The 12,347-nt window shown below is 45.4% G+C and overlaps 1 protein-coding gene across 1 annotated transcript; it reads left to right on the plus strand.

Annotated features, from left to right (window-relative positions):
* Positions 1–9,522: 9,522 nt before the first annotated feature.
* On the plus strand, positions 9,523–10,576 carry LOC113806299 (uncharacterized). The gene is made up of 2 exons (XM_070142406.1): positions 9,523–9,563; positions 9,679–10,576. Exons 1-2 carry the CDS (start codon positions 9,523–9,525, stop codon positions 10,574–10,576), a joined length of 939 nt encoding a protein of 312 aa, XP_069998507.1.
* Positions 10,577–12,347: the final 1,771 nt, after the last annotated feature.

Here is a 12,347-nt window from a genome sequence, read left to right on the forward strand (position 1 = left end):
TGGCACAAAGCCTGGTCGTACCAATTCAAGGTCCCTAGCACACAAGTAACAGCAACCCTTGTTCCAGCATGGCACATAGCCTGGGCGTACTAGACCAAGGTCCCTAGCGCATCGAAGTAACAGTAATCCTTGATCCAGCATGGCACATAGCCTGGGCATACTGGACCAAGGTCCCTAAGCGCATCGAAGTAACAGCAATCCATGATCCAGCACGGCACATAGCCTGGGCGTACTGGACCAAGGTCCCTAGCGCATCTAAGTAACAGCAATCCTTGGTCCAGCATGACACATAGCCTGGGCTTACTGGACCAAGGTCCCTAGCGCATCAAAGTAACAGCAATCCTTGATCCAGTATGGCACATAGCCTGGGCGTACTGGACCAAGGTCTCTAGTTGTCTTCATCACCATTGATTGTGGCTGGCTCACAGGTTATGAAATCATGCACACAGGTTGTGAGGATGGCCACCCAAGGATCATCAGGTGCAGAAGGCACCTCTTCCTCTTCCCCTTCATCTGGATCAATATTGTCATCAGGATACGACAACTCATGGTGGGTGATAAGGGCGTAAATGATTAAGGTGAGCCCTCACAACCTTGCCAGAGTCCAGGTGTTGCGCCTCAAATGACACTAGACCAAATCTTTTAGAGATCCGGGCAGGCCCTAGCCATCTAGGGCCCAGGGGACGTGGCACCATCTCCTTATACCAAACAAGGTTCCCTTCTGGAGCAAAGGTCCCTTTGGCTCGCTTGTTGTATGCCCTCTCATTAGTTTCGTGGGAAGCCCTGGAAGCCATCACAGCTGCCCGGCGAGCTGTCTTGAGTCTTTCTTGGAATGCATTGTTATCACCGAAGACTGCATCATTTGTGAGACCTACGGGAAAGTATGCATGTCGACCTGTTAGGAGGTAGAGGGGTTGCTCCCCTGTTGTACGATGAATAGCAGAATTGAGGGCGAGTCGCAGTTCAGGTATATACTTGTGCCAGTCCCTAGGTCGATCTCCTACCACCGATCGTAGAGCTGCCTTGACAACACGGTTGGTGTGTTCCACGAGTCCATTGGCCTGGGAGTGATATCGGATGGTGAAGTGGTGTGAAGCTCGTAACATGTCCACTAGCTCAGCAAACAAGTTAGAAGTGAACTGCCGGCCATTATCAGTTTGGATGATGCGAGGTGGGCCAAAGTATGTTATCCAATGGTCAAGGAAGGCATGATGTACTCTATGGGCTGTTATATGTTGGAGTGGGATGATCTGGATGAACCGAGAATGTTGGTCTAAGACAGTTAATGCCCATCTCATGGGTGCCTGGCACAGGTCGAGAATGTCCAATGACACACGTTCCAGTGGATAAAGAGCTAGAGGTGCATCGACCATTGGAACACGTTGGCCCCTCTTGACTGGTGATACATAAGGCAATGTTCAACATACTGGCGGATATCACGTAGCATATTGGGCCAGTAAAACATGTTCCGCAGATTCTCATATGTTTGATGTATACCGGGATGCATTGCTAGAGGTGGAGTATGAGCCGCTTTCAATGCTGAGTCACGCAATCTTTCCGAAACACACAGCTGGTACACAATCTTATCTGGCAGGTGTAACAGCCGGTACAGGACTCCATCTTTCATCTCGAAGTCAAAGAGGGAAACTGGAGGCTTTTTCTTAGGTACAGTGCCATCACTTACATAGGATAAGATATCTTGAAGTGCAGGATCCTGGCGTTGCTCCAGAACAAGTTCTTGTGACGACAGCTCCCGAACATCTATGGCAGCAATTTGTTGCGACAAGTGAGGGACGTAGTTGGTGGGCCCCTCTTTGTGCCTGATCTCCAAGTTGTAATAAGACAGATAATGGGCAAACCTGGTCATCCGTGGTGATTTTGTTTGATGTTTAAATATGTATACAAGAGGACGATGGTCTGTGTAGATCAAAAACTTGCAGCCATATAAATACGAATCAAAGACCCTAACGCCCTCAACAACCACTAATGCCTCACAGTCGATGGCTGGATAAGGAGTTTCAGGGTCGCGTAGTTTCCTACTGTAGTACACAATAGCATGCAGTGTACCATCGTGGTCTTGTTGGATTAAAGCTGCTCCCAAAGCGATACTACTTGCATCTGTGTGTAGCTCAAAGGGTTGCGTGAAATCTGGCTGTCACAGAACTGGAGCTGATGCCAGACGCTTTTTCAGTTCTTCAAATGCTTGTTGCTGGTCTTTGTCCCACTTCCAACTCTGGCCTTTCTTCAAGAGGAGGTGAAGTAGAGCTGCGCTGGTTGCGTATCCTTCTATATGCTTCCTAAAAAACCCTGTAGCACCCAAAAATTGACGGATTTCCTTAACAGTTCGCGGTGCAGGTGTTGTTAAAATAGCTGCAACTTTATCTTAATGAGGTGATACACCTTCGGGAGATATGGTGAAACCCAGAAAGTTGATTGTGGTTGCAGCAAACTTGCACTTCTCTATGTTCAGCTTCAATCTAGCTGCTGCCAGCAGCTGCAGGGTTTCTTCTAGATCTTTCAAGTGCTGCAAGAAGCCCCTGGAGTACACAACCACATCATCCAAGTACGCTAAGGTGTGGTGTCCAAGAACAGATGACAATATGAAATTCATTGTCCTCTGGAAAGTGGTAGGTGCAGTACTGAGGCCAAAGGGTAGCCTCTGAAACTGAAAAAGCCTATAGCCATCGCTAAATGCTGTCTTGGGACAGTCTTCAGGATGAACCTCGACACTCCAATATGTTGCCCTTGCATCCAGAGTGGTGAACATATTGGATCAGGGCTCAACCGCGGTGAAGTTGAAGATTCAATGACACCATTCTTGAGCATGGCATCACACTGCCTGCGTATTGTTTGACGGGTTGCTTGTGGGAGACGCCACTGGCGGGTACATACAGGTGTTGCTTGCCCTGTATCAATCCTGTGCTGAATGCCTGGGATGTGGCCCACAGCATCCTCACCTCCATCAAAAAGGGTACTGTAGCTACACAGAAGACTCTGCAACTCTTAGTGTTGATCTTCTCCTAAGTGACCCAGATCAGGCATCTGGTTTTCAGTCTTTAAGGGAAATGGGTAATCTGGGATAATAGCAGCTTCGATTGTGGCAAGGGCTTGTGATGGTGGAAGATCATCTGCAACATCAGTGGTAGTGCTGCCATAACCAAAATCATCTATCCCAAAGGTTCTGTCAAACTGGTCTTCCTCCCACTGGAAATCCTCATCTTCCCTTTGGTTATCACTCAAATCTGGACAAGCAGAGTTGCAGGCATTGTACTCAGAAGTCTCAGAGGCTGAGGTTTCTGCCGTAAAAAAAGCCTCGACAGCAGATACCATCCCCAAACATGTCCCTTGTGTTAATCGAATTGGCCTTGTTGTGCTGTTGACTGCCCACACAGGGCATCACTGTCTAGAAACAGTACTCAGCACAAACGGTGATATGCACACAGCTGTTACTTGCGGTGTAAACACAACGTCCCCATCATCAGAACAAGACCTTGCAACTACACCCTCCAAGAAACGCCCACTGTATGGTGGAAGCTCTGTAGTTCGGTAAAGGTGCACAGCGGAAGAGATGTTGGGTGGTGACAAGCGAGACGGGGAAAAGCGGCTCTCTTCAGCATTCTCTGGAACTTCTGGTGTGGTCACTCTCATTACACTCAGCTGCAGGGATTGGGCATCAGTATAATTCACATGAAACTCCTGGCCTTCTAAAGTCAGGCAGGCACTGTCATCCTGGGACCTAGAGGACAGGCTAAAGGTGGTTCTTCTCAAAAAGTCCATCCCCAGGAGTATGTCTCCAGGAAATCTTACATCACACACAGTGACCGTATGGTGCATTTCAAGGTCTGAGTTTAGGCAGAAAACAAGGGTTACTTCACTCAGGGTGTTGATTGGTCGACCAGACACGCCTCGCAGAATACTGAAAGTCTTCCTCCGACGTAGGTGGTTATGAGGATCAATCCGCTTGAGAGCTTGGGGTTTAATAATTGTTGCTTCGGATCCTGTATCAATAAAGCAACGGACTGTAGAACCACTAACATTGAGTTCCGCAACTGAGCGTCCGGTAGGCCCTGTCACTGCCATTCCCTTCTTGAGAGGTAACGTCTCCACGTGAGGTGTTCCTTGGATCGAACCTGCCAGCAGTTCCTGGAGCTTGGTCACCCTGGCGCTCACGAGAGGGGCAATCTCTCACCAAATGTCCCGGACCTCTGCAATGGTAGCATCGTCGTCGTGGAGATTGTGGATCTAGGATCTCAGCCCTGGCTCTGCACTCTGATGTACTGTGAGTCCTTACCCGATGATTCTCACACCAACTCCCCCTGACAGGTGATCGGTGATAAGATGGACTGGAACGCTCAGCAGCTACCGGCATAGCATACAAATCCCGACCCCGTGGAGGGCAATTAGGGTGGTAGGGATTTTCCTCTGCTGGTGAAGTATCACTATGCCTTATGCCATTGCGTGAATTCCAGATGCGCTGTGCTGTTTCGGCTATCTGGGTTGGGCTACCATCTTCTTTAACAGAGAGGAAGTCTTGGAGCCATGCGGGGATGCCACTCAGGAAGACCCTCTTCACTAGTTTGGATGGATCACCAATGGCCTCGCAGTGATCCCTGTATCCCTGGTAGACGTGCCCTTCCAACTGCAAAAAGAAGTCCATTGGTGCCTGGCTTGGTATCATCCGGATGTTGTATAGAACCTTGTAGAAGTCCGAGGAGGTGTAGGTACCTTGGAACTTACTACGGAGAGCTGCCTTGAATGTGTCCCATTCTGTGATTGAGTCGAAGAGAGGGGAATTAATGATTAGCTCGGCTGGACCTCTGCAGTTTGCCTGTGCTGCCTGAATGAACATCTCTGATTTGGCTGGCTTCATGATGTTCTCAATTGTCCCAATCCAACTCTCTATTGCTTGGTTCTTTTTGAGCGGCTGTGAGGCAGAAGTATCCCCCTTGATGTGCGGGACAGTTTCCTTCGTGAACACATAGGAAAATGGTGTGCCAGACAACTGAGACAAAGGATGTGCTGACTGGGGACGCTGAGGCAAAGACCTAGGCCGGAACTGCTGCGGCAGAGATGTTTGTAGGTCATACATGTGTCGACATTCGGGATACAACTGCTGCTCTGGTATTGGAGTGTGGGGGCGGTTCCGAGGAAGAGGCTGAGGAGGAGAGCAGCTTCCATTAATGACAGGAGGGTGCTGGTGGTGGTCTTGACACCTAGTCATGGTATGTTGTACTGAGCGGGCGAGATGGCGGACCTCTGCTAGCTCCCTCTGCTAGCTGGTCTCCACCAGCTCCCTGTTCCGTTCCTCCAGCTGGCGACGGAGTTGCTGAACTGGATCCTCCTGGTCTAGTTCTCTCTCCTGTGGCTGATGGAGGTTACTGTCTGCTGGCTGTTCTTGATCTAGAGTGCCTTCCTGCATGCAATGTTCAAGGGCCTCTTCATGGCGCTGTAGTCAGGCATCATTCTGCTCCTTGTACTCCTGTACTTCTGCTACTAGAGAGTTGGTCTTCTCCATGATTTGGTCAAACATGGATACTTCTGTGACCATCATCTGGACAGCTTCGCGTACATCTGGGTTAGAACCACCTGGTATGCGGCGTGGTGTTGGGGAGACTTCACAGCATGTCGGCTGGCTACTTCACGGATGTTTCGACGCTGCTGGAGTCTCTGTTATCGCTCCTGCCTCTCCCTGCTGTTCGGCATGCCAGGAATGCAGCAACCAAATACTTGAAGCTCATCACGTACAAATACAAATTACTGCTGGCGGCAAAACCAACACACAACTGACAACCCACAGGATCACAAAGAAAGAGTTCATAAGCGTAAACTGCTGCACAAAGCAAAGACGCTGCACAAAGCAAAGACGCTGCACAAAGCAAAGACGCTGCACAAAGCAAAGACGCTGCACAAAGCAAAGTCGCTGCACAAAGCAAAGATGCTGCACAAAGCAAAGACGCTGCACAAAGCAAAGACACAGCACAAAGCAAAGACACGGCACAAAACAAAGACACTGACCACCAAAAGGGTTAATACAAAATAAATGAAAACATCCTAAACTAAGTGAGCCACAGTAAAACTAACTAGGCGAGCTGGCTATTAGCAATAAAAGAATCTAACTCTGAAAGAGAGAAGGTAAAAGCTGAAAGAAAAAGGCCAAGCTCTAAAAACTAAAAAAGCATGCATGACATAAAAATAATGCTGGACGTCTCAACATCAGAAAGTGATTAATCAAGAGTGTTAACTCATTCACTGGAACATCTCACCGCAAAAGCCACCAAAACCACTGTTGTATTGTTATCTGTCTAACCCTGGGGTCCCGTCCCTGTTCATCAAGTCACTCTTAGAATTCTGCCCTCCCTTGATGCTGGCAGGGGATACAGGTGCAAATAGACCTGGTTAACCCCTGTCAATTCAATCCCCTTAAGTGGTAGCGTGGGGGGAGACTGAATCATTAATAGGAGTGTTCCAGTGGGAATACCACTTTCTGACGTTCAGCCTAACCATATGGTAAAATACATACTAAAAAGTAATCTAAGAAAAATACAAAAGTAAAAGAATGTGCTAAAGGCACCTGAAGTTACTGACTGTAGTATGCAAAAACTAAAAAAAAAAGACTTCCAGAGTGGAGAGCCTGGCTGAAGGCCTTACAATTAAACAAAGACAAAACCAGCAAGTCTGGCATCAGAGCTGAAGGCTTAAAACCCCTTAAACCTAAAAGAAAAAAAATACGATAGTATTGACCAATTTCCCTCTTTTCTAGAGCTGACTTAGACGCAATCACACAGGACATCACCAACTTTAGCACAGACTACTTTTCCACTGATCCCCACTCAAGACCATTCACCTCCAATTGGGATAACCTTAAACTCACCATACTTACATCCATGAACAAACACATCCCACAGAAAACACCTTCAAATAGACATACACTTCCCTGGTTCTCCAGGGAGCTACGCAGACATCGCAAAAAGCAGCGACTCTACAGACGCGAGCAAACATACTACACTCCAGAAAATTGGACTGCTTTCAAAACTCACCAAAAAACATTTTCCAAAAACAAAGAAAGCAGATCACAAACATATTTCCACCAACCTCGCAAACAACATCAGAAAGAACCCTAAACACTTCTTCAAATTCTTTAAGTCGTGCAGACAGGACACAACGGCGATCACAGCCTTGAAAGACTACAACACTCGTAACTGACCCAGAACTCAAATCACAATTACTCAACACACACTTCCAGTCTGTTTTCACACAAGATGATGATAATACACTTAACATTCCAGATAGACCTTATCCCCCAATCCCGCCGCTTGACATCACGACTAACGGCATACTGAAACTAATGACTACTCTTGACACAAACAAAACCCCCATCCTTCAATCTATCTTTTCCCAATCACTCGCCTCATTCACCCGACCAACTGACTGGCTTTGTGCAAATATCACCCCCCTCTTCAAGACAGGCGACAGAACTGACCCGATGAATTATCGCCCCATCTCTCTCACATCAATCGTCTGCAAAATTTTTGAACACAATACACAAACACATAATGAACCACATTGATACCCACAACATCCTTACAGACTCACAACATGGTTTTTGGCCCAGACGATCATGTGAGACCCAACTAATCACCACTCATCATGACATTGTACGACAATTAGACAGACGTGACACTAAACAAGTTGACGCCATACTACTTGACTTTGCCAAAGCCTTTGACAATGTTCCCCACAAAAGACTGACTCTTAAATTACGACATTACAGGATCACAGGACCAATACTTCACTGGATCACTGCTTTCTTGACGTGTAGGACCCAACGCGTCTTACTCGACGGAGTATCTTCTGACCCTGTCCCTGTCTCTTCTGGTGTCCCACAAGGCACCGTTCTTGGCCCCCTTCTTTTCCTTCTGTACACAAACGATCTTCCACTTTCGACTCCTAATTCTTCTACTGGACTTTTTGCTGACAACAGCCTTTTGTAACGACCTATAAAGACTGAAGACAACTGTAGACTCCTCCAACAAAACATTGACACGCTTGAACAGTGGGAAAGACTATGGCAAATGTCCTTTAGGGCCAATAAATGTAAAGGGTAATTTTCTATATTACCTTCGCCTCTCCGATATCGATGATTTTGGTATTGTTGGATTCCTCTCACTATCCACATTGCAAATGTATAGTTTTTATTGCGTGGAAACCCCCCGTTAGCAACAAACTTGGCCCCGATAGCAGGGGAAGGCATGAAAGGTTCCAGGGTAAATGCGGGGTTAAATAACACTAATAATATAACCTACAGTGAAAATAACCATGGTTATTCACATGACTTTCCATTGCAGGGTGCTGTGCCCCCTGCAACCCCCCCCTTGGGGGGGCTGCCGCCCCCCAACCCCAGTAGAGGAAACAAAGCCTCCACCACGTATTCCCGGCAGGCTAGAGCGTTACACAATTATTGGCGATCTCGGAGCGGCGGACGTATTACATTTACCTCGTAACATTCCCACTGAATCAGCATGCTAACCTTTACATAGTCAACATTGTATAGAGATATGATTGTAGTATAATCAGGACGAACAAGGTATACCATGAACAGAAGAGTGGCGGTGACCCTCCCTTGTCGGGTCGGCGGGTTTTGTGCCTTTTTCGATGCATCTGCAAGGGAAAGCCATGTGAATAACCATGGTTATTTTCACTGTGGGTTATATCATTAGGGTATTTTTCTATATTACGTACGCTGCTCCGACATCGTCGCCCCTGCTATCGGGGCCAAGTTTGCCGCTAACGGGGGGTTTCAGCGCAATAAAACCTACATATTTGGATTGTACAGAGTGAGAGGAATCCATCAATACCAAAATCGTCGATATCGGAGAGGCGAAGGTAATATAGAAAATTACCATGTAAAGTTATCCATTTCACAAGATCACACACACCCACACCGGTAGAGGTTGAAGACCGCGACGCGCGTAGATAGAGGAAAATGGACACCGCCATCTTATAGAGCGGAAGAAATAGAGTAGGATAGTGATAATTTTAAGATGCACAGGCATTATATTTACCGTTAAACGGAAAAAAAACCGCGGCGCTGCGCGCCGCGCAGAGCCTAAGTCCAAAACATCCTTCCACAGGCAGAGTTCTTTGTTTATGTTTACATTTTCTATAAGCTCGTTTTCTATATGTCTCATTTTCTGTTATTCCATTTTATATAATTGCGTTTTCTATGAAGGTCACGTTTTCGGTGCACCACTTTCAACCAACCTGGAATCATTGCCGATTACGAATTATTTTTATACATTATTCTATGTTATTTATAATTAAATTTCCTCAATTATATTTATGCTTATAAATTATATGTTGTATTCTGTGTAATGTGGTTAATTTACCATTACTATAATATTTATCATAACCTTGATTGATTGTTAACAATCTAACAATGCTACTGCCTTGTTACATCAATTGCCTTCCAATCGGAACAATACCCAATCTTATTACGTAGTCACTTGCCTGTAAGCCACCGTCATGGCAACTGCAAGTGATTTTTGTGCGGATTGTGACATGGGGTAAGTTTAAATGTTTATTATTCATATTATTAAATGTTTATGTATTTTAAAATATAAAATATTTTTGGCTTATATCATAATGGATCATTTTTTTAAATTTATTATATCATGATAGGTATGGGCACTTCTGGGAAAAGTACGGCACCCAGCCTTCCCTCTTGCTCGATCTTTGCCGTACACATGGCCTCATTTTGGAGGCCATGAAATGTCCAAAATGCGACGGCGAATGCCGTCGCGATGATAATTTAAATTCATTTAGGTGCGACAAGACCCCCCCCAAAAAAAACAATCGAAAAGTTAGATGCAATTTCAAAAAATCACTTTTTAAGAACACCTGGTTTGATAATAGTAAGCTCGATTTTGAAACTAATTTAAAATTTGTTAATTTGTATCTGCGAGAGAGGTTTTCTTACGCATCTGCACGGAGCGAGTTTAATTTCCCAAACCGGACTATTTGCGATTGGGCGAGCTTCTGCCGGGAGGTTTTAATTTTCTGGTGTTTTGAAAATCAATCCGACAAAATTGGTGGGTCAGGGGAAATTGTCGAGATTGATGAATCTAAATTTGGAAAACGTAAATATAACGTAGGTCGTGTCATAGAAGGTCAGTGGGTTTTTGGAGGAGTATGCCGCAAGAGTAGGGATTTTTTCCTCGTTGCCGTGGAGACGCGTGACTCTCTCACTTTGCTTAACGTCATTAAGGAGCGTATCCACCCAGGGACAACGGTCATTAGTGATTGTTGGAAGGCATACAACTGTTTGGAGAAAGAGGGCTATCAACATTTAACTGTGAATCATTCATATAATTTTGTTGACCCCAAAAGTAAAGCGCACACAAACACGATCGAGCGGAAATGGAGGGAAGCGAAGATCAAAGTGCCCCGCTTCGGCAGGAGGACATACCACTTCGCCGGGTACTTGGCTAAGGCCATATTTCAAATGAAGTACCCGGCGGAGAACAAAAGATTCCATCAGTTCCTCCTTGCCGCAGCTCGCCTGTACCCTCCGCACTGACGGTATGTGTTAAATGTATTGATAATGTGATTTGGTTATTATTAGACATCGTGCTAATAAGGGGTGTGTTAAATTATTTTGGGCAATCCTAATTAAGGCAGCCGCGGAAAGTGTATTTTAATTATTTAATAATGTTCGTACATGCCGGGGAATTTAATATTTTGTGGGGACCTCACTGACCGTGCTTTAATTCAAAATCAAAGGTTGCCTTTCTACAAATCTCGATGTCTTTGAGATTTCTGAAAACTAGGGCGAAATACCCCCAGGGAGATATCGGCAACACGGACACCGGCGCGGCGCATGTTGCAGCGGCGACGAATTTTCGTTCGTCTTTCGATTTTATTCCTAAATTTTAAATTTCTATTAAACTATTTCTCCTGTGGGGGTCTCCCCTACGTGCCCATGAAGATTGAAATGTGTAGGCGACAAAAACGAAATTGGGGCGGGTGTCTTACTTATAATTTACCCGGCGGGGAAGTCTCATAACTGAGGCGCGACAACAGGAGGTTAGTACGTTTTAATTTGTTTTAAACGATAACCGGCAAATTGCACATGTATATTGCACGGAATATAAATCATAAATATTAATAAAATGCGTGTTACAATAAGTGTTTAATTAGAATTTTACAATATCCGCATTATTTAAAATTATTAACGGTTTGACACAAGTTCGTTGGTTATTGTTATGTTTCGGTATTCAGGTTTGTATGATTACGAATATGTGTTATAATAAAAAAATATTGTGTATCATATATCGAGTTAGTCCGCATAACGTTTTGCGCTTGTTTAATTTAGCGGTGTTTCATTCGGCGTCCGTCTGACAAAGTTTGGCTCTTATTTTTTTATTATACGGCCTTTCTATTGTTGCCGTAATATAAATTTAGGCTCGTCTTTCATATAATTACAATTTGTATAGATGTTAAAGTGGTATTTATTTTATTTAGACATTTACAGGTTGCTATTGACATCGTGCATCCCCCCCCCCTCCCAACGGAGCTTCGTGAGGTCGATTTATCCCCCTCATCCCTCCCCCCTCCCCCCTAGGGAATTAGGCTCTGTGAGGACAACTTCCCCTTTTGGAGGGGGGGGGTACCCCCCCCCCACATTTGGAACTTAGTCTCTGCGAGGGTGCGTCGCGGTCTTCAACAATTACCCTCATCTTTAACACACACACCGACTTCATCATTAACAAAGCCAACAGAACACTGGGGTTTCTGAGGAGGAACCTACACAACTGTACCCTGGACATTAAACACATAGCTTACAACACACTTGTACGTCCAACACTAGAGTACTGTGCGGCTGTATGGGACCCCTACACTAAATACAACATTGAGAAACTCGAGCAGGTTAATACTAGGGCAGCCTGGTTTATTACTCAATTACTCACATACTCCTGGTATTACATCTCACATAAAAAAACAGTTTAACATGGACCTGCTCGAGTCACGAAGCCAAGCACAGACTTACAATCATGTACAAAATCACAAACAACCTTGTAGACATCAACAAACACGAATACTTACATGCAGCACACCCACGCAACACAAGGAACTCGCACACCAGTAAATTTGTCACATACCACACTAACACTAACTCTTACAAGCACTCATTCTTTCCACGTACCATACGCGACTGGAACAGGCTCCCACAACACATAATCGAAGATGACACTTAAAACTTTCACAAACAAACTAAATACACTTAACAATACAAACGCCTTCACAAACACCAACACTTCCGCTTGCACCTTGATCCTTCCCCCTTTCCC

This window comes from Penaeus vannamei, chromosome 29, assembly GCF_042767895.1.
Source record: "Penaeus vannamei isolate JL-2024 chromosome 29, ASM4276789v1, whole genome shotgun sequence".
NCBI classification, from domain to species: domain Eukaryota; kingdom Metazoa; phylum Arthropoda; class Malacostraca; order Decapoda; family Penaeidae; genus Penaeus; species Penaeus vannamei.